Source organism: Argentina anserina, chromosome 6 (assembly GCF_933775445.1).
Source record: "Argentina anserina chromosome 6, drPotAnse1.1, whole genome shotgun sequence".
NCBI classification, from domain to species: domain Eukaryota; kingdom Viridiplantae; phylum Streptophyta; class Magnoliopsida; order Rosales; family Rosaceae; genus Argentina; species Argentina anserina.
Window position 1 is genome coordinate 5,736,907 of NC_065877.1, and position 26,921 is coordinate 5,763,827.

Consider the following 26,921-nt stretch of genomic DNA (forward strand, 5'->3'; position numbering starts at 1 on the left):
CTATAAGGCAGCAACATGAAGATGTTGTCCCTCGTACAAACCTATTACTTGGTCAGCCACTCCCCACATAATGGCCTGCCCCGGCGGTATCCTCATGAGCCGCGGCAACAGTCCTCTCCACAAGGCACGAAACCCTTCCTCAACATATACTGTTCTCATGGTATGGAAAAGGCCTTTGTATTTCAACTCGCCATCTCCTCTGCCCTGAGCCATGAGCCTTGTCTTGACAACATCAAAGGGATTGTTGCAAATGGGACCTGCTGTTCCTGCGATGAAACCTGAAATCATAGACTGCCATGGTAGCAGAACTCTGCCGTCTCCTTCATGCTTCTTCCACAGGAGAATATCACATGCATTTTTGGCTGAAAACATGGTCGCCTGGTTTGTCCCATTGCGCATAACAGTTGGACAAGCCCCGGACCAAAGCCCACGAATGCCTTCCTCACTGATGATCCTACGAGCACAGTGTACAGGACCCTTGTACTTTAGAAGATCATGACTCAATCCTCTCTGTTGCTGCAGTCTGATTTTCACCACCTGCATAAAATACAATTTTAACAAAAAACTACTTAGCTCTTCCTAATCAAGCTAATTATATATATATATATATATATATATATATATATAATAGTGCGAACATGCATCCAAAATAGATTTTATATGTGTATTAAGAAACTCATAAGCTACTGCAGTTTCCGAATAATCGCAGCTCTTCCCAGTTCCCATTATCCTAATTAAACTAGCTATGGGGTCTCTTAAACTATATATCCTTTATAGTCAATAAACACCCGTGTCAAAACTTTTCATACGGTACTTTTTTGATGAAATTCAAACACAAATCAACCTAACCCTCAAAAATGAAAATTCTTAGTCTAATTCAAAACTGAAAATCAACCAAAACAAAATTGATACGTTCTGCTAATTTTCAAACCTAAGTAAACCTACTATTGCCAAAAAAATGAAACAATAATAACCTGGAAATGGTATCATGCATGCCAACTCCCTATATCAAAACACAACTACGATAGTAAGCGTAATATAAATGCAGTTACCTCAAAAGGAGTGACAATAACAAGAGCTTCAAGCACTCCGGCGCCAAACCCGGAAATGAACCGGCCGTGATTACTGACTTTCCCGGTCTTGGCGTCCTTAAACACGCCCTGAAGCACCGCATTGGATCCCATGCGCAGCGCGTACTTCAGCGTAAGATGCGTTGCGAAGGGGGTCAACCCCTTCCACAGAGCCCTCACGCCTTCCGTGCGGGACACGGTGGCACCGCAGTGGATGATTCCCCGGTAGGCCCTGGTGCGATCCAGCTGCATTCGCGTCTTGATGACATCAATGGGCTGGAGGCACGATGCCTCGACAATCCCACCGAAGGAGCCCGATATGGCCTTCACGTAGGGCGGGATGGGAGTCTTGAAGACGCTAGGGGAGTCGCTCTGAGTTTTCCCCATCTGAATTTTTGAGTAGGAGAGAGATGAGGTGGAGGAGAAACTGGGTTTGGGATTTATCCCTTCGACTTCGTCTCCTTAAGAGGAGGAAGAGTAGAGACGACGTTCTTAGTTGTATAAGAGTGACAGAAATGCAGCGCTTGTATTGGGGGTCAAATGAGGCGTGCATGCAATTGTAGTTTAGAACACATTAGTTAAGGTCGGGGGGTGAAATGAGGTGTGCATCTGTAGTATAGAATACAGGAGATCTTGTTTCCGAGATGGCGATTGTTGATGAAGAGGGAATGAGAGAAAGACGTCGCGATTTTGGGGTTTGAGACTGGGAAGATTCAGGTAGTCAATGTTGTTGTTGATGAGCTGAAATGTCGCAAGTGGACTTGGGAATGTTAGTTAAAGCCACACACTCTACTGACTCTAGAGGCTTTTTTAATTTTCTTTTGATGGAACAAAGTAGGATTGGTGTCCAATGTTGGGATTTATCGAGGCTTATGTTGGTGTCCAATGTTGGGATTTATTGTCAAGGAGATCCAAATTTTGAGGGAGAATCTTCTAAGGATTGCCCTAGGGTTTGCTCACATCACCACTCAAGTAACAATCTAATTTGATATAGAATCTCCGTAGTATGACATTCTTGAGTTGGATGTTAGGGGAAAATTCTTCATATCCCCACACTCATCGTGCATGTTATGACATCACTCTATCACCACACACAACTGTGTGTATTCCATACTTTGTTGCACAGCACACCCTGATGTTAGGATGGAAATTGTTCCTTTCTATTGGAACTCAAAGTCACATTTTGACTCATCATTTTTCATTACATCGGCATATCACTATCGGGATGAACTAAAAACTCATCAAACAATACAGCTTATTAATTTCCGGGATATCCAAGTGTTTTCCTGAATTATATTAGCAACTGTTCTCCTTTAAAAAAAAAGCACTAAGTTCGATTTATGATTGATCATTCATTCATTCTTACTTTGAGGCATGAACGTGACACTCTTAAGTCTTAACTGTGTTTTTCGAAAGCATATCTGCGTGTCGTAAGTAGCATATCCCGCTCTCTCAGTCAGCTGTGGTTACCCTTTTACGTGTCAGCTCCCCCCTGTGTGCCTCTTCCTCAACGTACACCTTCAAAATTAAGCTCCTGTTCTAGAATTGTATTCCTTCCAGCTAGCTGGTTCATACGATGAAGTGTTCGTGAAAAGATAGCTGGTACGTACTTAGGAGAGAAAAAGGAATTGAATTCTAAGAAACTATGGCATCGGAACAGGACAGAAAGGATCCGCAAAAAAAGGGCGGAGCTAGACGAAAGAGCAAGGCGGGGGGGGGGGGGGGGGGGGGGGGGGGGGGGGGGACGGGACTGTTGTTCCTGGTGGGACGGGTGGAAAGAGCCTACAAGCTCAAGAACAACTTGCGTGCTCAAGGTATCTATCATTATATAAAGCAGTGATCTGTTATTCTGTGCATGAGTACTGCTTGTATATGCAATTGTATTTTGATTTTGTTGCATGTGAGCATGAGTGCTAGCTTGTACATATTAATATAGGCTAGATTCGTTCAAAATTTCGATTGATGATACTGTTTACACTTGGGAATGAACTAGGGCGACAGAAGGGAGACGAGACTAGGAGGGAGCAGCTAGGTCACGAAGGATACCATGAGATGGGTAAAAAGGGTGGTCTCAGCACCAGCGACAAGTCCGGTGGAGAGCGTGCGGCGGAGGAAGGCGTCACGATCGAGGAGTCCAAGTACAAAACAAAGAATAGCTGAACGTACGGATGAAGCCTAGCTAGATGGAATTAATTTGCTAGCTAGTATATGCATGTACCGATGTACGTACTGCGTCGCTTTTCTTGTATGTTGTAAGAGTGTAATCACCGTAATGTACCAGTACTAGCTAAGTGTGCGTGATTGTTGTTTGTGGTGTAGTTATGTAGCAATCGAAGTTTGTACGATTGTATTAGTGTTAATTCTGGTTTAATTAACCACATGCGAGTGCCAAAAGATTTTGGTACACTTAATAATTTCGAAAAGTTAACTAGAGATAAGTCTTCGATATACAGCGCAGGAGGGTAATATCATTAAAATGTTAAGCAACAAAAAGATGCAAACCAAATGTTTGCCGGGTGAATATATCAACACAAGTATATATAGAGAATTTCTCAACTTCGGACGTCCGGATTCGTCTGTTCTGGTACTGGTAACGTGTGACGACGGCGTGGATGATGTCTGCTATATTCCCCCTCTCCCGGCGCTCATGTTTGTGCCAGCCAAAGCTCAAGCGCCGGCCCACGGTAGAAATTTCAAATTTTTCTGGGCATTGTGTGGAAATTCTGCAATTCCGGCCGCTGTGGACCAGCGTTGGAGTTCCGACCGGCACAAACAAGAGCATCGGGAGGAGGAGTGTGGCGGGCACCATCCGCGTCGTCGTTGCGCATCACCAGCGCCGGAACGGACGAATCCGGACGATTCGGAGCTGAGAAGCTCGAGAGTATATATATATATATTATATTTATTCAATTAGATAGGTGAAGAACAATTTTAAGACGAAAATAACAAGAATTCAAAAATATATTAAAATAAAATTTCTCCAAAAAAAGTAACATAATAAAGAAAAATTCCTACAATGGTGTGATAGGAATTATTGAATTAGCTTGCTAAAATTTAAATTATTTTCAACCAAATTCCAACGAGGGTTTTTTTTTGTCTGAAATAATGACATATACGACGGAGTTTCTGACGGTAACTTTGGTTGTAAATTACTATTATTTCCAACTAAAATGGTCGGAAAAGAGTATTTGTGACCGAGGTAGTACCGACCGAGCCCGATCAGATTTATTTGGTCGGAAAGAGTATTAACGACCAAGTTAGGGTTTTTTTTCGACCACTTTCAGAGTCGGAAATTGTTGTAGTGATAATTCTTGCACGTACGTGCAATTATAGGGTTTTATCTGGTATTTACTGATGGCCGGGGAGCATTCTCTACCTAGGCACCGTAAAGGAAACAAAAACAAAGGCAATATTAATAAGCAAGATAAGTACAGAGCTATATGGATCAGGCTAATTGAATCAGTGAGTCGCCACGAAGATGACTCGTGTCATTCACACTGCATGTACAGTGTCACTAGATCTTTCGTTGCCCTTTGAAGTTTGAATTGAGGTCTTTTGTTCCCATACAAGAAGCCGGTTGATATCTCAGAATCCAACTCGTCATCAACTGATCGAAAATGAAACAGTGCATCGATACGATCGAGAACAGAAAACCATGGCATCAGAACAAGAGAGAAGGGATCCGCAGAAAAGGGCAGAGCTGGAAGAAAGAGCAAAGATTGGAGAGACTGTGGTTCCTGGTGGAACTGGCGGTTTTAGCGTCGACTCTCAGGAGCATCGCTGAAGGTAAATGTATATGTTGGTTGTTCTTATATGTACGTATTCCCCGTAGCTAGTACATATTGTTTTTGTTAGTTTTTATATGCCTACTGATCAGTACATGATCAGCTGCGTGTTGGTGTGCTTTTATGGAATAATGAAGGACGACATAAGAGAGGGTAGAAGGGAGGAGATTGAGGTGATAGGCCCAAGAGACGAGTCTGAAGAGCAGCGTGCCGATGAGGAAGCCGTTACAATGGACGTGCACAAAACAAATAGTTGCTCACTGAAATGATCGAATACCTTTTCAAGATTGAAGTTCAATTAGCTTGTAAAACAGGGACGTAGAAACAGTCGCTGCCGTAATGTACTCCATAGTAGTTGTACCAAGGAACAGTGTCGTATATGCAGGTGTTTAGCAAACTAGCTAGCAGCTTAGCTTATACGTAGTTGTGTTGTTGTCTGTGTGGAATAGTGTTTTACAAAGCGCAGAACTAATTAATTAATTACACACAGTTCTATATATTTCCAGTAAAAATCTTACATCACTGACATCCAAAATCATGCAATATCTGAGAATGGCGCCGGCTCCTCAAAACTGTTTGAATGACTAACGGCCAACTTGATCAATCGACAATTCGTATAATTTGATCAATTGACAACTTTAAACGATAGCTTATGGTGCTCGCTCTTCTCTGGGGCACCAAGGGAGTGGTCGTTTATTAAATCTAATCCTTCAACTGTTCCAAGTAAGCAAAGCTTATATTAGCTAAAGAGCCAGGTGCATACATGTCATGGTCCGTCCCTTTCTTACGTGAGGTATATATATACTAAGACCTTAATCACTTGGGAATTCGAAGAACTCGTTTGTCTTTGCATCCAGTCCGGATGGAATAACATTGGAATTTCAGTTATCCTCAAGTTCTTCTCAAGGTTTGAGAGCACTGAAAGTTCATGATTACCAGTATTTAGTACTGCTAGCTAGCTACATTACTCAAAATTAATTTCCATCGACAAATTACAATAGTACCACACCTCACAGTGTAGGTCAGGGATGAGCCCGTCGATTGAACTGGAAAAGAACTAGAAGACAGTAATAAAAACCAAACCAGCCTTCCATATCCAAGATTTTCATACAAAGAAAAATAACAGTACGGTAGGACGTACTATGGCCAGACCGTTATTCTCTAAAAGGAGGCTACAACAACATACTTGGACGCAACAAAAGAAAACCTAGGCATAACAGAAACAAAGACATTTGACTCCTTATTCATAACACAGTAGAACACTACACCGGCGGATGTAGATAAGCCAAACTAAGTAAGAACTTCTTAACCTTTAGTTTTGTACTTCGACTCGTCAATGGTAATTCCTTCCTCAGCAGCACGGTCTCCACCGGATTTGTCCATGGTGCTCAGTCCGCCCTTTTTGCCCATCTCTTGGTACCCTTCACGACCCATCTGCTCCCTCCTGGTCTCACCTCCCTTCTGTCGCCCTAATCCATTGCAGCACGATAAGCACACAGGGCACACACACCATTAGCTCAGCTAATTAAATAAACACAAGATGTGCGTATAGCACAGCCCAGCTAAATGAGCACAACAAACATTTAATCGAAAACTAATCGATCTTTACGTGCTAATACCTTCAGCAAGGTGCTCTTGTGCCTCAAGAGTCTTGCCACCAGTTCCACCAGGAACAACAGTCTCTCCCTGCCTTGCCTTGGCGTCCAGCTCTTCTCTCTTATTGGGATCCTTTCTCTCTTGTGCGGAGGCCATGACTTCACAATCTTACTCTAATTACCCTGTTAGTTTTGAACGTACAAAGACTAGAATATGTGATCCGGTTGACAATGAGTTGAACCTGGAGGATATGCCTGGTTTATAAAGAGATCGAGAAGAGCTTGAGGTGAGTGAAGGGGCAGAGGAAGGAAATCAAGCAGTAGACACGTATTAGGGTAAACGCGGCTGACGGGGAGATGTAGAACTACTCTTAAACGACACGTTCGTGTGTTTTTGATGAATAGTTGATCAGTAACAATGGTACGAGTCCAAACTCACCGACGGTTTTGGAACGCACTATGTCATTATTTCTTTGCTTTGTTGTGAGATATTGCCTTATAGTTTTTACATCTACGATTCCACCCACACTTCCAATCCCACAAGCAAATTTTAACAATTGAAGCTTTTAGTTGCTTCCAATAACGTTTATAATTAAGTAAATATTTGGGGGGGAATATAGGTGGTAATTTAGGCCTCGAATACCAGTTATCAGTTTGCTACAAGTTTTTGATGAGCAACAATTATTGATCAACTGAATTTATGTAGTTTGATCCAATAAAAAATATATGTTGCTGTACTGATCATCTGATCGACCCAGGGACATTTTGGCGGTAGAGGCACATTAGCTACCTGTCTACCTCTATCATGAACGAGTGTCACCTCAAAGCCTTAGGGGTGGCATTCGGTTTAAACGGTTCTGTTTTAGGGTCAAACCGTAAACCAAACTGAAATTTAATTTCGGTTCGGTTCGGTTCGGTTTACTATTCGGTTTTTCAATATTGCAAACTGAAACCAAACCGATTAATTCGGTTCGGTTCGGTTTTTCGTGTGTTCGGTTCGGTTTTTTTCGGTTTCGGTCCGATTTTTTCGGTTCGGTTTTCGGTTTTTCGGTCTTAAGTGCCACCCCTACAAAGCCTCAAACCTTCCCTTTTGTGAAACAGTACGTGCTGATCTTGATCTTCTACGCCTCGGTGACCGCGGAGGCTAGAACAGAAAAGCAAATCACCGCGTCACCAAATAGCTTTGAACTCGTGTCATGCTTGCTGCATCACTTAACTGACCAAGCACCTGCGTGGCACTGCGGCATAGTAGCTCAACATCTCCCCATCAGCCGCGTTTACCTAACTACGTGTCCAGTTCCCCTATCTCTGCATGCCTCTCACTCTCACTACAGTAACCAGAGCCACTCTATATAAAGCCTTCCTGCATGCAAAGCAGCAGAAGCAGCTTACCAACGACGTCAAGTACTTAGAAAGCGAGCAGAGATTGTGAGAAGTAGCTTAGCAAGTTCAAAGAGATAATGAGAAAATGGCATCGGAGCAGGAGAGAAGGGATCCTCAGAAGAGAGAAGAGCTGGACGAGAAAGCAAGGGAGGGAGAGACTGTTGTTCCTGGCGGAACTGGTGGCAAGACCCTTGAAGCTCAAGAACACCTTGCTGAAGGTACAGTTTTAAAACCTTTTTGACAGCGTTTGTTTCTTTATTTCTCAACTCTTTAATTATGTGAGGGAGCTAGCTTTGATTTGGACTAATCTTGGGTTTTGCCGTGTTTGTGAAGGGCGTCACCGTTGAGGCGAGGCTAGGAGAGAGCAGCTGGGACATGAGGGGTACCAGGAGATTGGCCACCGAGGAGGCGAGACTAGGAGGGAGCAGCTGGAACATGAAGGATACCAGGAGATAGGGAAGAAAGGAGGCGAGGCGAGGAGGGAGCAGCTCGGAGATGAAGGGTACCAGGAGATGGGCCGCAAAGGAGGCGAGACCAGGAGGGAGCAGATCGGCCGTGAAGGGTATCAGACTATCAGGAGATGGGGAGGAAAGGAGGTCTGAGCACCAAGGACAAGTCTGGAGCTGAGCGTGCTGCGGAGGAAGAGATCCCAATTGACGAATCCAAATATAAAACCAAGACTCCTTGAGCTTGATGTGTGTTTCAAAGCTTAGAGGATGCTTCTGAAGTAGGCTTTCGTTTTGTGTTTTTCCTTTCTGCGTGTGCGGTGACCAAGGGTTGTACAAATGGTTTAACTTTTTAAGTGCTCCTGCCCTCTCAGGAGGGGGTATCATAGTGCTTTTGTTTATGCTTTGTTAAGTTGGTTATTCTAGTTGTGTCGAGTAAGAGGGGCCTAGGGATCCTACGAGTGGCTTCGTGTTGTAAGATGACTTTATTGCTAGTATACCTTTGGTTTATAACTTTAAATATTGCAAGCGTCATGCATTCTAAAAAAAAAAAACAAAGAATAATAACTTCGAGATGATCTAACACCATAAAGTTGCAGGGCAATTCCAAAGCCAATAAACCAGGTAGCCTTGATATTAGGACCAGTTAAACTAGAACTACTTGCACAACACAAACCAATTAGCTTCAACCATCCCCCGATTATACATGGCCAACGAATGTATCACGTACAGTTTCCTCCATTTGTCTTTAGGGTTTCCCAGTAACTAATAAGCTGTAACAACCATATGCTGCGATTAAGGAATAAGGAGTATAAAAACGGCACCCTCTTCTTCCATAACTTCTTCCATTTCATGATATCTTTCTCCGGAGATCTTTCTTCCGTTTCTTTATATCTTTCTTTGGAGAAGTGTCTCCGAGGGCACTCGAATTCATTGCGACCAGCATATCCCAATTCATCCCTAAGAATTCTGGTTTCTCATCCACTATCTGAGTGTCGGCACGGACACAAGTGAGAGGTTTGTAACCATCCGCCAATAATGCACCTTTGTATGAAGGTGTGAACATGGCAAGCGAGCTATATACCACTTATCAAGAGGATACGGAGATGAAGTATGAGGAGCATTTCATTAGAGGAATGAAGAGGCTAGGAATTGGGATATGTAGCAGGTTTCCGCTCTCAGAATGGTTCACTTTCAAATACTTCAGTCGAGGTGCAATCACAATTCACAAGTACTATATTTACAACAAAAACTTCCAATTGTGACGCTGGGTAAATACAAAGAAACTAGTGGAAAAATATCTTTGCTTCAAGGCAAAACTTCCTTTTCAACAAGACAATAGCTGTTCTAATGGACTGGCAGAGTACCCCATCTGGTAGCTGTTCCAGAGTACCGCATCTGGTAGCCTCTTCCAGGGTACCGCATCTGGCAGAGTACTGCTTGTGGTTTGCAATGTCAATGACTCGTTGCTAAAGCTGTTACCAGAAGACCAAGTACAAGAAATGGCTGCGCGCTAGCCTGATATATACAAAACAACAGATGAACTTGTGGAGAGTCATGTCGAAATTGGGAGTGTCATTTAAGACCACTATACACGAGAGATCCTCTAGAACATCATACAATTGAGAAAGGCTTGAAGGTAACTGATAGGGAGGAACCACGTCCTATAATCTTCCAAACTCGGAGTTTAAGATGTATGTTCAAACCAAATTATAATCTGTTGGACTATATGAAGACGCAGGGTATCCAGAAAAAACGGGCAATTTGTGGTCCATATTTTGGAATTATGAGTTCCCCGTACCCACGTCTTTAGCATGAAGTCTTTTCAATCGAAGTGCAATGAAAATATACAAATCTCTTTTTATTTAGTTCAACTCTGTGGAGTAAAGAAATGAAAGAGTACCTGATATTTAACGTCATACTTGACAGGATCTTTGAGAAAATACTTGAACTGCAGAAAGTAAGAAGTGGTATAAGCAAGCAGTTTAACTGAAGGGTATCAAAAACTATTGATTCAATATCTACCATTCTAGACGAAGACCATGAAACATATGTGCAAAGGTAAGCACACAAAAATTGGCATACACCTTTCTCATTTTATTAACTCGACATTTCTTTTTCTTATGGTTACCTGAAAAAAGACTTGGGGAGCTATCAAAGCAACTAGAGCTAACGCATAAAATGGTTTACCAGCCCCTAGTAGATAACCTGCAGTTGTCAACATATGCACACGGTAAACTTTCTTATAAAATTAACTATGCCAAACCATCCGGAGATAATTTGGTATTCTAACACAATAATATACCAAGTCCAGATCACAAAACATAACTTCAATGACTCCAACCCCTTTATAAATCAAGACGACATACCAGCAACCGATAGTTGAGTTATATCGATGGCACCCACGCAAATCCATTTTGCAGTTTCAGAACCAAAAGCTACAGGAAGTGACTGTAAATATAACCACAACATGTAATGTCACATCATCTGGAATCTAATTTGTATAAAACACTATATAGAATATAACAGACCTGAAGTCCCAGTGCTCTATCTCCTTCAACACTTTTGAAGTCATTTACAATAGCAATTCCCAACTGAAATATAGTAACAAAGAAATATACAATCTTAGCTGGATCTGATAGTTTAATGTAAGAACATGTACGTTAAGATACTTCTTTCAGTAACGTACTCCAGCTATGCTGTACAGGAGTGTCAGGACAACTATGTCCGGAGTAAGGGTTCCAAATAATGCCTGACCAGCCCACCTATCAGTAAGAAATTGAATCAAAACTTGTCACCAACACAGTTGATATCCAAAGCTGTTTCTAGCAGATAACTAAACTACAAGAGTATGGTGGTGATAGTTCATTATTATAAAGTTACAGCACCTCATCCCTTCCAAAAGGATTCCAATCTATTGGAAAAACAGGGGGAATTACTATCCAATTACATGAATTTATTGGGAACTGATTATTTTATGAATACTTCAAGCAAAATATAGGAAATGGCCAAAATGTTAATCATTTTGCCAATCTTCTTCAAGGAAGGACCTATATACAAATCACCAATAACATCTGCTTGAATCATGTTAATTTCAATAAGTTACTAAAGAACACTATTTATAGGATATGATACCATGGCAAACCGATATAACTTGCTCCAAGAGCGAAATTTCCAATCCATCCATTTTGTTTAAGCTGTGAAGTAAATCAGGAAGCTTTGTCAAGGCTTAAGCAAACTTTCCGAGTCATAGCACTCCAGTAATTATATAAGGAAAGAAAGCAAAAATAAATAAATGAATAAAACCACTACCTTTAGAGGTGGAGCAGAGTAAATGTATGATAGCAGGGATCCACCCAGAGCAAGGTAAAAGATTGTTGGGAAATCATGTCCAGCCTAAAAAGAACAACATTTCATCATTGAAATTTATCTGAATATATATGGACAAGGGTAAACAAGAGCCAGTCCACCAATAACATCACTTACCCACACATCTAAAATACCAGCTGAGACAAGACCTCCTAAAAGCAGTACCCATATTTGAGTAATAACCTATGAGAATCAGAGAGGAGAGGAAAATAAAAGCAAATAACAAGATAAGAAAATTCAGTTACTGCCGATTGATCATCTATACAGAATTCAGTGGGTGACACCATTACCTCATTTTCAGATATTGCTCCCGACGGAATAGGACGATAAGGTTCATTGATTGCATCAATCTCTCGGTCATACCAATCATTAAGTGTCTAAGCAAAAGACCAAGGAAATTTAGAGTATAGATCTCACTCAATCAAAGCAAAATTTACTTTTTACAACTTTAGTCAGCGTACCTGTGTGTAACCAGTAAGAAAAGGGCCAGACATTGACATACAAAGTATAGATTTAGCAACATCCTCCAAAGTCCAATGAAAATTTCCTGCAACATGAAAAATACGGCAGAGAAGCTATTTATGAATTTGAAGGGTTGTAACTATCACTAGAAATCCATCAGGACTTCTCTCAGGAAATAATAGAGACATCCTATAAAAGCATGTACTACCCACATGACATAGAGTGGGATTGTGGGATAGATGCTCCGAGTAAGTCATCTGAAGTGGCAATTCTCATCCTTAATGTCAGGGGATCCCAGAATCCAAAGAATGACCACATTATGTAGAAAAGAAAGGTACTATGGCAGGTATAGTCTTTACGATGAACTTGAAGCTGTGGTTAGTATAATAATCTAGTGTTAATGACCAGATAAAGGACAATTTCATCAACGTGGGTGAATGGTTATCAGGTATTAACAGCTTAGCACGAAATTCCTGAGTTCTTGCAAAGACTTAAAAAGCCAATCTTGCAGGTCGGAAACAGGAATATTGTTTTGGATAAGTAGTTTGCAGAAGTCTTCACTAGCTAGCTAGACAAACAATTGCCACTTATGAACCAACATTTTAAGATAGCTAAAAGCAAAGAGCATACCAGAGGCAGCAGCTCCGCAAACTACTCCCCATACCAAGGGAGGCCAAGTAACAGGTTTGGTCAGCTGAAGACGGATCTTCCATTTATTCTGCACAGCAAAATTCACAGTCTCAATACAATTATATCACCTTATATATCCACTGCAAGAAGCATTTCAACAAATTTTCATACTCCACCCTATTGGTATATCACAATCTCCATCACAAACAGCTTCCATTGCGTACAAATATCCACATAGCTAATTGTCTAATCCATTTCCAGCTCAACAAAATTTAAAGAGCTCTGACTTTCATTTAAAAGGTCACAAAACCAGCCAGCATTGATGACTTACAGTCTCCTGAGAAGCTCCCTTGATTCCAAGAAGCTGATTGAAGCTTGAACCGCTAGCCGGCGCCTTATCTGGTGCCTGAGATTTAACTCCTGTAACCAACACACATATAACAAACCAATCTAAACCCCCAAAAACCTTCCACTACAAGTCTACAATCCACCTCATTTATGACATTTCATCAAGTAAATAAAAAAAAATTAAAAAATAAATAAAGAAGCTCAGTATGACAACACACACCTTCATCCGTATCAGTCTCTGCAGCCCTAATTGTAAATCGCCGCCCTGAAATAATCCCAAAACCTCGTCTCAGCATAACGACAAATTGATGATACCGAAGTCAAATTGATGAAATTGAAATGAAATCAATTAATTCAACTTGGAAAGAATTAGCATCATGATTTAGTACTTCAAACACTGCTTAGTTCAATTTGAATTTTTGTTTTCTTGAGAAAAAAAATGAACGGAGCGGTTAAAGGGGTGAGTGAGAGGGAGAGAGAAGTACTGACTGGAAAACGAAACGGAAACCGGAGCGAAAATGGAGTCAGGACGGAGTCGGCTGGAGTTAGGGTTTGATAATCTGACGGACGAGACTGTGTTGAGTATGGACGCCATTGATTGATATGCTGCAGAGAGGACTGGACTTTTGCTGAAGAGGGAGAGCTCAGTAGTGCACGGACTAGCCGATAACTGTACCTGTGATTATTATTTGAAGAAGGGAGGAGGAGGTGTAGGGTGTGGTAGGTTGTAGGGTGTTTAAGCTGTGCTCGGTTGCGTGGCGAGGGGTGATTGGGCAGATTGATTTGCTAATCCTCGTGCAAAGCACACTTTGACGCTCTGTGTCGTGGCAAAGTAGTAATTACATGGTAGTTGCGTAATTAGGGTCTAACTGAGGTGGATTAAGGTTTCTAATTCTATTATGTGAAGCTTGAAATAGCTTTGGATTTCTATCTCTACTAGTTTGTATGCTTGAGTTGTTACCTGCGTTGCAAGCACACTGTTCTTTACCATGTAAGGCTGACTTCCGATCCCCTAATAGTCTAATACAGTAATACAATTATACAACACTGCAGTTACACTAAGTCGATCATCGGACTACTTTAGAAACTTGCACACACTTTCGTCTTCTTGCGAATTGAAAGTAACCTAGCAGCTGCATGCCAGGGTTTCCTTCTCCGAGGCTCTTCTTGCGATTGAACCTCCCGAAATCTTCCCATCTCTCCACCATATTATTCCCCTTTACCACCGAAGATGGCTCCCGGCCTCCTCCTCTAACACGAAGCAATGGCCTCCCAGACCGAAGCATGTACAGCACCAGGGCCCGCGCCGCTCGGCCGGGAGAGTAGAAATGGCTTAGATATGGTTTCTCTCACTTAAGTCTAGAGAGAGAGAGAGAGAGGTTTTTTTTTTCCTTTTCACATTTTTAACCTATAAGTTGTTCTCAATTTAGATTTCATTCACTTTTTGTCATTGGAATCTTTTGTGAAAAGGATTTCCCTGTATCTTAATAAGAAAAGCTAAGATCACATTATGGACAAAAATCAGGTTTCATGATGAGTGTGTAATATCTACTTTATTGAGATAAGTGGGTGCATGTCACGTACTATTGCTTGAAGGTATAGTGCATGTGTGTGTGTGTTTTTTTAGGGAAAGAGATGTAGAGATGTACACCAGTAGATATAAACTAAAACCTCTACATCTCTTTCCTTAGAGTACTAGTTAATTCGAACAAATTTAGCATCATTTTAATTTTGTTTTGAAATGATCATGAACTCATTTTCAGAAGAGTATTTGGCCATCATACACATTGATTGACATAACTGAGTGGCTTATTTTTGTCGCTAGATAACATATTCGATCAATCCAACAAGTCACATGCAGCCATTCTTATCGAATTATGTTACATATTTGCGTTGAAAAATATTTCCAGTTTTGCACTACGATTATAAAGCTCAAAAAACTGGCATGGTAGGGGGAACTTCCGCTCAAAATCTTTTATTGGATGGATGAATAGATGCAAGAAACAATACTCGTCGAATTCTTACGGCATCATTAGGGTATCAAACGTTGTCCTCCTCAGAGAATACCACTCAAAAACCCTAAACTAAAGAGAATAATTCGCTCCTTATGCTAAAAGAGATAGATCGCTCTTTTTTTCTCTCTTTAAATTGTTGCTGGGGTCAGCAAATTCCATATCCTCACACAACTAAACTGAATCAGTCCAAAACGATACTTCTCTTTAACGAATCTTCTGCCAGTATAAGAAAATGATGCTCACAATTCCCACAGTGCTTCTGCAAAAATTCGCTCCTCTAGTATTCCCTAATTATTCTGTTCCAAATATTCCCGGTGCTATACTGAATTAATGGGAATGCGATTCCCAGCTCCACCCAGGAGAACCTAAAATTACCCAAAACACTGTTGAGTAGTATGGTTTATTCAATTGAAAATAAAGAAGAAGTAAAGGAAATTTAAAAAGAGCAAAACTATATCTCAAAAAGACTACATCTTGTATATTTTTGGTTAGAAACAAAATACTACATTATTTTTTTTATATAGTCCTATATAGCCTATTGACTTAAATAACATTTCAACATAACTTATATTCTTATCTAAGACGTGCATCATGTAATCTCCCAACTATAAGGAATCACTCTGTGCAGATTCTAAGGCTATTTGGCAGCAAAAGCCACTCTTGGTTTTGGTCGGAAAACTATCCTTTTCTGGTCGGAATCGTTTGCATGGAGTCAGATCAGCATAAACTAGCTTTGCAATCAATAAAGCCAAAATGATTAAGCAAAAACAGAGATGTCACACTACAATTTTTTTTTTCAAACCCCACGATTCTTATTCGTGAGCAATACCCACTTCCCCACAAAAATGTGTGCACAAAGCCCATTCACCATGATGCAGCGACGTTTAACAGATAATGCGGATTGCTCCCATGGCCATTAGTCATTTTGGCTCAAATTAAAACATTCGTGAGACGCTGCAGTTTTTACAAGGCTGGGCCCCATAGTGCCACTAGAGCTGATTTCATTGCCCAATATTTGATATATTATTCCTTTCATTTTTTTTCTTGCTTTAATTTTCATTTACATTTTTTCCTTTTTATATTCATTAGTTCAAAATGTTCAATATGGAGTTCTTGATTCTTGAAGCACCAATCATCACAATCTAGAGTTCTTGGTTCTTGAAGGACTCATATTGATGATGTTTTCTTGATCTCTTGAACCCAATCCCAGTCGCTTAGTTTTCTTTGTCTGAAATCCTACAATTACAAAAGGCAATGATTAAGGTGTCCGCAGCAAATATCAAATGAAGTCATCAAAAAATCGAGATATGCAAATTGGTCATCTAAATGTGTGAAGTGGTACTTACTGGGCACCCAAAGACTGTTGGGACTCTATTAAGAAGGAATAAACGATGTCTTGTGCCACTATTGCAGAAACGACGACCTCTAATTGCATGAGATTTGCGTCAAATCTAGAAGCACCGACGAGAATTCCATAGGTTTCAATGCAAGATCCCAGAACGATCTGCAAGAGAAAAATAAGAATTATGAGAAACTTGATTCAACCATATATAATCTATGTTGGCTACCTCCCATTGATCTGCAAGAGAAAAATAACAACTATGAGATCGATAAAGTTAGAGTTTTGATTAAGGTATCACCTACTCCTTGGCCAGCTATGTGTTCAAGTGAACCCAAACCGTTGAGAAAACCAACCCCGTGAATAAGGAAAAAAGTCGGTCAATAAAACAGATGCAAGAAAGAGACAAAGCAAAATAAACAAATTGAAAATGTCACCTTGCCAAATGGTATGATCGATGATCACAACGACGTTGTATTTGGATTGTGCTGGGGGAATGAGTTTTTCGGTTTTATCCTCAGAGAGATGAAAAGATAATTGTTAGATATAAACTATAAAATAAACAACTTAAACCAAAACAAATAGCCACCTCTCGTTTAGGAACTGAGAGAGGTTCTTGACTTCTTGTGACCTTGTGTCTAATTATACAAAACTGAATAAGTAAATTAGTCATAAAAAACTGAATAAATAAATTTGAATCAGCCTGGTTGTCGGCTTGACTGTAGGGGCCGTCACGAAAACTTAGCTTTTGTGGGAGTACATCATGTTTATGGATTTTTTTAATACTTCAAGGACAAAAGTTGCTTAATCAAGTGGATAAATTTGGTTATAGTTATAATATAAAGTAATGCAAATGTCGCTAACTTGATCATTCGTGGTACCCGGACCTGGAACTACTCAAGAATGCATCTAAGCCACGAAACAATTGTAGCTATTGCGGCCATTTCTTGTAGTATCATTAGCAGATAGAAAGAAGCTTGGGTAATTAGCGTCAATAATGTTAATTAGTTTAGTCTAAACAAACAAGGATATAGCTAGGAAAACAAAACTACCACCACTATCGATAATTCAATAAACACGCGTCTTAGTTAACATGTAAGAAATGATGAATAGGCGTTTTATAATCAAACTTCAAAAGTCGTTTGTTTTGTTTTGGTATATACTCGATCCACCTATCTACACTCACTCGGAAGTAGGTTTAGATATGTAGCCATTGGGCACCTTATTGTATATCATATATGTAATATATGCTCATCATTTACTAATGGTACTTCTATAGTTAACCAACTTCAAAAGGTTTAGGAGATCCCTAACTTATGCATGAAGTGGAAGACACATATCAGTCCTTGTTGTGTAAAGTGACGAGCAAGAGACTACAACTTTTCCCATGATCTCTATGTGCTAAGATGAGTAGTTGATTAGTCACTTATATATCACATCGACGAGATAAAACGACAATAACAAGATTAACAAGTAAAACTTCCAAGAAAAATCAATACTGTATGATTGTATCGTAGGTATAATCGTCTGCAACTACGTGTTATTTTCCTCGGTCGGGATAGTTTATAAGACATGTTCATGTCGTTAAATTCTTGTATACATATATATCATTTATATTTAACAATTAGTACGTTAGTCTCAATCATAATGCATGTCAAGATAAGTAGTTTTGATTAGTATCGGCTTGCTCCTTGGTTAGTTTCATTTCCGGTGCAGGATTGCATCTATTAATAACCAACAATCATCGCCTGAATCTCTCGGATTGGTATTGTTATTAGTTTGATTGGATAGGCTCTAATGCAAATTGAACAAGAATGCATCGTAAAAATGACTCGAGTGTGTGCGTGTCATGCATACCTCACATACACGAGTGCACGTACGTATGATTGTATGAGTGTGCAATATGAACTTCTTAATCTGTCACCAAACTTTTCCATGTAATACGTACGAGCGATAGTTTTCACGTATCGATCATTCATGGAGATCGTGCTTGCTCAAAGTGATCATATTTGTAATTAAAAAGAAAAGGTGCATATGATGATAAAATGTCATTTGTACGTGGTGTAGATAATTTCTACCGTGGTCCATTACAGGATAATCTATATATGTATATTATTGCGACAAGCCTTGATGGCATGCACTTGATCATCATCTTGGGCAAAAGGTGCACAATCATACCACGTTAGATGACAAGAATCACAAGATCCGATCTATATAGCTGGCTTGCCCGCTTTCTGATGTCCTAGCTAGAAGAGGGAAAAAAAAAACTATCATCAAACCTGTGCGAATTAGAATATCGGCCTTCTTGATATATGAGACACGCATATATATATATATATATATATATATATAAGTCTCACCCAACTAGTGATTGATCCTTAAATACGGGTGACTCGAGTCAAATAATTAATGTCATAGTGATTCGAAATATTGAAACATAAGTTTGGTTTTCTCTTCTAGATACACTGTAACTTGTTAGACATCTTCAATTCGAGCACTTACCATTAAACAAATATTCTAGGCAAATAATTTATATAAAAAAAGTTGTGACTATTTATATTAACAAAAATGAAATAAAATTTAGCTCCACTATAATCCCATTCCACCATTAAAACACGTGTGAAAGCACTTGTCCAAATCAAACCATTATTAGACATATTGGAATTTTATGAAAAATTAATTCAAGATTAGATTCAACTGCTATTTTTACAACATTTTAGTTGTGTATGGGTACAGTAACATTTTATGCATGGTAGTGCCATAACACTTTCAAGCATATCAAAATTCATTAAACTTTAATTCACAGCTGGATACGATTGTTAAATACGACTATATAATTATGTCTCTCATTTATTCTCTCACGTGTACGGATATGCGTAGTAGTGTCAGAACATAACTGAACATAATGAAATCTACGAAAATTCAATTCAACTATATTTAATTGATAAATGTAACTTTATAGTTGCGTATAGAGTTGTCGTATACAATTGCCAACGTGTGTACATGATATTGATGAAATATCCACGAAGTGTGTAACTGACAATCGCGGCATATTGCAACTCTCGGCATGTCATAGGAAATGACAACATTCATACAAACATATATGAATTGGAGATTGACATTAGAAGGAAACTGTCAGTGCCAATTTATCAAAGTTTAACGGTTAATTGATTATAACAAACCATCATATCAAGACAACGTAAATGAATTATTCAAAATTACAAAATAAAAGGGTGAAATTACTTAATTTTTTATGCAGTCCACTTCAGCTACTTTCAACGAACTTCATGGTATGATTGCTATCCCTGTACCTTATTATTACCTAGTTTAGTCTTGTATGAATCATTTAAGTTCAGACCCAAAAAAAAAAAAAGTTTAAGTATCACCAAATTAGGGTGGGGCAAGACTGTAATTCCATACTAAAAATGGACACAGATCTGGGGTTCTCACATCAGTGCTCCTATGACATGTGCCGATGTGCCTCCAAAGTCCAAACCCAAAAAATAAGGCCTACCTCGGCACCATTTGCATGGATAACGAAAGTGACTCCAACAATCCACGCGCCCATTTTCACCCGCCCTCTTCCAATCCAAACCCTCCTTTGTCCGACTCGTGGCCCCCATCATAAAAAACCTAAGGAATTAGTGCCCTCAACAAAATTAATAAACGTTAAGCGGCGATAAAAAGCTGCATAGCACTCAAACCTTTTCATAATTTTCATTTTCTAATTTTAATTAATCACTTGGTAAAAATGAGAAAAAAAAAAAGGAATATGTTCGGGCTCTTACCTATAAATAGTTAGCCTCCACGGCTTGTCGAGAGAAAAACAGAGAGCACTCTTCTGGTTCTCTCCCCTGCTGAGCTCAAAAAATCAGTAGGGTTTTTGTGTGAGTTTTCTCTCTCCTAAACCTAAAAACCGATCAGTCTTTCATTCGCCGGAGACTTCCGCCGGAGATTTGTTGCGGCGGCGGCGAGGAGATGGAGTCGTCGTACGCGGTACATTTGGCCATGGCGGCTCTGGTAGGGGCGTCGCTGGTGGCGGTCTCGGCTTACTATATGCACCGGAAAACCCTAACTCAGCTGCTCGAGTTCGCGAAGACGGTGGAGAGGGAGCGTGAGCGGGAGGAGAACTCCGACGGCGGCGGCGCCGACTCGCCGCAGCAGATGAAGAAGCGTAGGGGTAACGCGCGGCGCAAGGGCGGCGGGTACTACCGGCGCGGCTCGGGGTCGTTGCCGGACGTGACGGCTATATCCGGCGGGGTTGATGGGAACGGAATGGTGGACGGTATTCCGGCGGGGCTGCCGAGGTTGCACACGCTTCCGGAAGGTACATCTCACCGGATTGATTGATCGATCGATTTTTGTATTGATTATTATGGTTTTGATTGCATACTACTAGTGTGACACGCAGTCGTTTTGGAGTTTGGCTTCTTTGTTTTGGAGTTTTCTTTAAAGTTTATGAATGCCTCAATAGATATGTAGAATAGCTCGTTAACTTAAGTATGTGAATGTTGTTTATAACTCTGTATGATACAGAATGCTAATAAACTATTGAACAGAACAGATTGTAGAATGTGTTTCGCACACCTTTAAATATCTAATGAATTAGGAGGAAATGGGGGCTTAGAATTCAGTCAATTCACGATACGATCAGTGCTTTAATTGTTTGTTTATCGTCTCCTTATACCAGTGGAAGTTTACACAACTTAGAGGCCTTCTGAGGCTGTAATATAATCCCTGGTAAAAGTTAATGGGAGACAATTTTCATTACAATGTAATTTTGGCTTATATGAACTTGAAGCGTGGCTTAAGCTGGATTTTATGTTGGTTTTGGAATAAGAATTTTTATTGCCTTGATGAGAAATGCCAATTTCTTTTGGTGGTTAAGTACAGGGTTTTCATGTTTCAGGAAAATCTGCTGATCATGTGGGTTCAACGAAGAGAACTGGTATCAGACCTGTTTCTCCCAAGTCTCCAGTTGCAAGTGCTAGTGCCTTTGAGAGCATTGAAGGCTCAGACGATGAAGATAATTTGACTGACAATGCTCAACTAGGCACCGTATATCATGCTAATGGAAATGCGGTGAGTTTATATGGCTTATGTGTGGGTGTGTCTTTGTGTGTGATTGCATGTGCCAGTGGGGGTGTTGGAAACTGCCATAACCTTTCCCTGATAAGCAACATGCTTCTGTTGCATATTAGTTTTGGTGGAAGTTTGCACCTTTTTTTTTTTTTGTGTTTCTAATAATATCTCTAATACTTGAAAGTTTCTCATTGTCCTGCAATTGCTATTTGTCACGTGCAGGGGCCAGATTTACCAAACCATGTTACTGCCAATGGAGAGCCACCTGCTATAGCTTCTTCAAGTATGATTAGGTCACATTCTGTATCTGGTGATCTGCATGGTGTCCAGCCTGATCCAATTGCAGCTGACATTTTAAGGAAAGAGCCTGAGCAGGAAACTTTTGCACGACTTAAAATTACTCCTACTGGTATGAATTTCTTATATTTCCTTTTGATGCACTCCCTTTGGCCGGTTCATATTTTTTATTTCAATAAATATACATGTACAGAGTTTGGAACGTGATATGGACCCAACTGTGAATTATTGAACACTGTGTTATTGCTTATTTGATAGATTAACAGAAGTAGTGCAAGATGAGGAATTCTACTAAACTTGAAAATCAACGAGACTACCTAATTCTTTTGGCGGTTGCACTCTTATGGTCTTTAACGAGTTAGGGATTCAAAATTTGGGTGCTTAACTAGTATCAAGAAGTTGATCGTATTTTTAATCTCTAAAATTGAGCTTCAGGATGAAATTTGGATGGTGTTCTCTTTCTATTGCAGAATTACCATCACCTGATGAAGTAGAGGTCTACGTGGTTCTTCAAGAATGTCTTGAACTGCGAAAGCGGTATTTATTCAGTGAGGCTGTTGCGCCATGGGAGAGAGAAATTATATCTGATCCCAGTACCCCAAAGCCTAATCCAGAACCATTTTTCTATGATTCCGAGGGAAAGTCTGAAGTAAGTCTGAACTTGTAAATCTCATATTCTTACGATCATATCTAAGAAGGTTGTGTTTTAAGTTAACATGCTCTTATTGTTCTGCAGCATCATTTTGAGATGCAAGATGGAGTAATTCACGTGTATCCAAATAAAGATTGTAAGACGCTGATGATTCTTATTCATATCCAGCTTTCTCGTTTGTCATAAATTGGTTTCCTTTGGTGAATATCTACTTTTTTCCCCTTCTTGCAGCAAAAGAAGAGCTTTATCCTGTTGCTGATGCAACTACCTTTTTCACTGACCTTCATCACATACTTCGAGTTATAGCAGCAGGGAATATCAGAACTTTATGCCATCATCGCTTGAATCTTCTGGAACAAGTAAGGAGATTTGTACTGATTAATAGCTATTCGAACACATACAAATGCTCTTACGCATGGAGGGCAGTTTATTTATTACTTACTATATGCTTGCTTCCATGTAGAAATTTAATCTTCACTTGATGCTTAATGCGGATAAGGAATTCCTAGCCCAGAAAAGTGCTCCACATCGTGATTTTTATAATGTCAGGAAAGTTGATACCCATGTTCATCACTCGGCATGCATGAACCAGAAGCATCTTTTAAGATTTATAAAGTCAAAGTTGAGGAAGGAGCCTGATGAGGTAATTTAACATTTCAACGCCAATATGTTGTCGACTGATTCCGTCTTTCTTCCCTTGATTTCTATTAAATAGTAGCAAGAGATCAGCTGTAGCGAGATTTACATTCGTTATATTATTCATTTCATTGCTAATATTGCATCTCGTGTATGATAATCATTGATTGCTCAGGTTTGTTTGCTATTATTTTCAGGTTGTAATATTTCGAGATGGCACCTATTTGACGTTGAGAGAAGTTTTTGAGAGTTTGGATTTGACCGGGTATCTCCCCTGTCACACTTTCAATTTCTTTTCTTTGAGTTCCTGATTTAAATATTTTCATAAAGATGCACCATAATTGACGTACACATTTTTCACATTTGTTTCAACAGGTATGACCTGAATGTGGACCTCTTGGATGTTCATGCAGACAAAAGCACATTTCATCGTTTTGATAAGTTCAATCTGAAGTACAATCCCTGTGGTCAAAGTAGGCTCAGGGAGATTTTCCTTAAGCAGGATAATCTTATCCAAGGTATATTTGATTATTGGCCTACTTGCTCTTTTCATGGTGGAGAATTGGATTTTCAGGCCATGACTTTTGAGAAGTTATTTCTTTTGAGTCTGAATGATGACTCGATGAGTGTGATATTAAATTATCTTTTGTGGAATAGGCCGTTTCCTCGCTGAGCTGACAAAGCAAGTGTTCTCTGATCTATCTGCCAGTAAATATCAGGTGCCAAGTTTTAGTCATATTTTTGGTTTGTATCTTTTGTAAATCATCGATCATGAACCATACTAGACTGCCATTTATTAGGTGATAACCCCCAATTTTTGATTATTTCATATGCCATTATTATCCTTCCTCCAATCCTCCCCCCAGTCTGAATGTTCATTGATATGGAACAACTGACCACTCCCTCTCCCTTCATCCTTCTCTGTTTGTCTCTTTGTCATTTCTGCATGTCCAGATTCGATCCTTGTGTGATGTTCTGGTTTTTGTATTGCAGATGGCTGAGTACAGAATATCGATATATGGCAGGAAACAAAGTGAGTGGGACCAAATGGCTAGTTGGATAGTGAACAATGAATTGTACAGTGCGAATGTTGTATGGTTAATACAGGTAAATGCAAAAAATGTATATAACCTTTAAGAAAAAAGGTCATTTGGATGTGGGAGTTTTCATAATAACCTTAGATTACAAGGTATTCATGCGTTCTGTAAAATTGTTGAATTCTGATAATTTGTCTTCTTTCAGCTCCCTCGGCTATACAATATATACAAGGAAATGGGGATAGTCACATCCTTTCAGAATATTCTTGACAATATCTTTATACCACTGTTTGAGGTTACCATAAATCCAGATTCTCACCCGCAGTTGCATCTTTTTCTGAAACAGGTTTGCTATCTGTAATCTAGAGTTATATATATATATATTGAACTTGTAGCTTACTTATGCCAATTACATCTTCACTGGTGAATGGAAGTGTCATTTGAGATGCTTTAAAATAGTTGTCTTCCCTGAGACATGTTATTCATGACGTCTCTTGTTCATGTTGCTCTGGATACATGTAGTTTGGTATTGATGCGTGCCGGTTTGAAGTTTGACTTCAACATATTTGGATTTTCAGGTTGTTGGGTTAGATTTGGTTGATGATGAAAGCAAACCTGAAAGGCGGCCCACAAAACACATGCCTACTCCAGCACAATGGACAAATGTTTTCAATCCTGCATTTTCGTACTATGTATACTATTGTTATGCTAATCTCTACACACTAAACAAGGTAGTTGTTCTGTCATTACACAATATTTCACTTGTGTGCACATGTAATTTGAATTATGACATAACAATTCAAGGGTTCAAAATTTAAATAAATATGATTGTGAGTTAGTTTTCTGTGGTGGGTGATAGTTTTGTATCCATTGGTTGCGTCTCAGAGTTTAAGAACTTAGAATGTTTAGAGTTTAGAACATGTCTTGCGGTTGTATTTGCCAACATGGAAGATTGTAGTCCTATTCAGCTTTGGTTTTGTGTGTAGATGCTTGCAATATTTATTATTCAAATGCTGGCCTAATGAAATCTTGTTCTTCAGCTACGTGAATCTAAGGGCATGACAACTATCAAATTCCGTCCACATTCTGGGGAGGTAGTTATTATAGATATATGTTTTACTTGAACACATGTATTACATATTGTCACTTACACAAGAATTTTTCAGGCTGGGGACATTGACCACCTTGCTGCAACATTTCTTACTGCAACTAATATCGCACATGGAATCAATTTGAGGAAGTCTCCTGTCCTTCAATATTTATATTATCTTGCTCAGGTCAGCAGAGGAGACATACTTAGACGACTTAGTCATATAGCTGACTTTAGCTGACTTCATCCTTTTGTAATTCTAATTGGCTATTGTATTTTGTTTGTTCAATCAGATTGGTTTGGCTATGTCACCCCTGAGCAACAATTCATTGTTCTTGGACTACCATCGCAACCCTTTTCCCGTATTTTTCCTACGGGGTCTTAACGTGTCTCTCTCTACTGATGATCCTCTTCAAATCCACTTGACTAAAGAACCCTTGGTAGAAGAATATAGTATAGCTGCTTCTGTAAGCTCTCTGCCCTTCTCCTTCTCCCTCTCTTTGTAGAACTTACGGAATGTATGTGACAACCCAAATTTCTTCCTTTACAGGTATGGAAATTAAGTTCATGCGATCTATGTGAAATTGCCCGTAATTCAGTTTACCAGTCAGGTTTCTCACATGCTCTGAAGGTATGTTACATGCTACATAATCTGGTTACTAGTGTCATACAGAAGTAAACTATACTATATGAAATGGTTCTAGCATGCATGTAATATTATTTATCAGCAACATAAACAGTTGGTTTTTGAACTTTATATATTTTTTGTATACATCACAATCCAATTTGGAGTTGAGCAAATTAATTGTTTACATATATTGCTTCATTGCTCTATTTGTTGAACCGGAGTCATCATTATATTTCTTCAGTCGCACTGGATTGGGAGAGAGTACTACAGGAGAGGACCAGATGGAAATGACATCCACAAAACAAATGTTCCTCATATCAGGGTGGAATTCCGTGAAACGGTGTGAATCTCTCTCTCTCTCTCTCTCTCTCTCTCTCTCTCTCTCTCTCCCTCCCCCCAATCTTTTCTGAAACCATATTTTATCTCACTCGAAGATGCACATGAATGTTTCAGAACTCTTAAAACTAATTTAACAATGAAATTTGCAGATCTGGAGGGAGGAGATGAAACAAGTTTATCTTGGCAAGGCAATCATTCCCAAAGAAGTTGACAGATAAGGTCCCGACGGGATGGGAACCTTGGCCACACCGGAATAGTCATAGATGTAAACGTAATTTATACTTCCAAGTTTTGCAGACTCGAAGTGAATTGCAGCACTCTTTATAGGTGAGGACTTTTCATGCCTATACGTGTGATCATCGGCTAGCCCATGCAAGCTGAGAATTGGCTTGGCAAAAGGCATAGTGTAAGAATGAGATTGGGTCTGTCTGCTGCTGCATGTCAAGATTACATATACTGCATTGTATCAGACAGTGTCAAGTCACAAATCAGTCAAGATGCCATAGGATTTGATAAAATAAGTAGTGGTTTAGCATGTACTGTAAGGTGAGTATAATACTTATGTACGATTAGATCTGTGGCCATGCTACTCATTTGCATCAAGTTATTCATCTCCCAATTCTTTTCGTTTCTTACCCCATTCATTTCCCAATTTCTCTTTTCGTTTATGCCTCCGGGGTCCAACTACACCGACTCTATTTCTGTCGTATTGAATCAA

At 39.6% G+C, this 26,921-nt stretch overlaps 5 protein-coding genes and 1 pseudogene across 5 annotated transcripts; 3 read left to right on the forward strand and 3 right to left on the reverse strand.

The window, feature by feature from the left end:
- Window positions 1–1,457, reverse strand: LOC126800203 (mitochondrial succinate-fumarate transporter 1). Its single transcript, XM_050527519.1, has 2 exons — window positions 1,053–1,457; window positions 1–537 (listed from the first exon to the last, which is right to left on the reverse strand). The coding sequence occupies exons 1-2, from the start codon at window positions 1,455–1,457 to the stop codon at window positions 1–3; spliced, it is 942 nt and encodes a 313-aa protein (XP_050383476.1).
- Window positions 1,458–2,715: 1,258 nt separating this feature from the next.
- Window positions 2,716–3,230, forward strand: LOC126796731 (protein EMB-1-like; annotated as a pseudogene).
- A 2,698-nt stretch (window positions 3,231–5,928) lies between these two features.
- On the reverse strand, window positions 5,929–6,758 carry LOC126799064 (late embryogenesis abundant protein EMB564-like). The gene is made up of 2 exons (XM_050526181.1): window positions 6,475–6,758; window positions 5,929–6,324 (listed from the first exon to the last, which is right to left on the reverse strand). The coding sequence occupies exons 1-2, from the start codon at window positions 6,605–6,607 to the stop codon at window positions 6,161–6,163; spliced, it is 297 nt and encodes a 98-aa protein (XP_050382138.1). The 5' UTR covers window positions 6,608–6,758; the 3' UTR covers window positions 5,929–6,160.
- A 1,107-nt stretch (window positions 6,759–7,865) lies between these two features.
- LOC126799025 (em-like protein GEA1) lies at window positions 7,866–8,657 on the forward strand. Its single transcript, XM_050526134.1, is given in 3 exon segments — window positions 7,866–8,051; window positions 8,167–8,396; window positions 8,399–8,657. Coding segments are annotated over 3 exon segments (486 nt in total). The 5' UTR covers window positions 7,866–7,918; the 3' UTR covers window positions 8,522–8,657.
- A 226-nt stretch (window positions 8,658–8,883) lies between these two features.
- Window positions 8,884–13,730, reverse strand: LOC126797934 (chlorophyll synthase, chloroplastic). The gene is made up of 15 exons (XM_050524706.1): window positions 13,578–13,730; window positions 13,309–13,353; window positions 13,072–13,160; window positions 12,741–12,828; window positions 12,110–12,195; window positions 11,939–12,025; window positions 11,766–11,831; window positions 11,592–11,675; window positions 11,415–11,476; window positions 10,969–11,044; window positions 10,811–10,873; window positions 10,649–10,730; window positions 10,411–10,487; window positions 10,183–10,230; window positions 8,884–9,797 (listed from the first exon to the last, which is right to left on the reverse strand). The coding sequence occupies exons 1-15, from the start codon at window positions 13,681–13,683 to the stop codon at window positions 9,735–9,737; spliced, it is 1,122 nt and encodes a 373-aa protein (XP_050380663.1). The 5' UTR covers window positions 13,684–13,730; the 3' UTR covers window positions 8,884–9,734.
- Window positions 13,731–20,268: 6,538 nt separating this feature from the next.
- On the forward strand, window positions 20,269–26,838 carry LOC126798391 (AMP deaminase). The gene is made up of 19 exons (XM_050525347.1): window positions 20,269–20,769; window positions 21,352–21,524; window positions 21,747–21,933; window positions 22,292–22,470; window positions 22,558–22,609; window positions 22,705–22,832; window positions 22,937–23,116; window positions 23,307–23,374; window positions 23,485–23,627; window positions 23,767–23,828; window positions 24,103–24,216; window positions 24,352–24,492; window positions 24,725–24,877; window positions 25,187–25,240; window positions 25,313–25,423; window positions 25,530–25,703; window positions 25,787–25,867; window positions 26,106–26,204; window positions 26,353–26,838. Exons 1-19 carry the CDS (start codon window positions 20,421–20,423, stop codon window positions 26,419–26,421), a joined length of 2,517 nt encoding a protein of 838 aa, XP_050381304.1. The 5' UTR covers window positions 20,269–20,420; the 3' UTR covers window positions 26,422–26,838.
- Window positions 26,839–26,921: the final 83 nt, after the last annotated feature.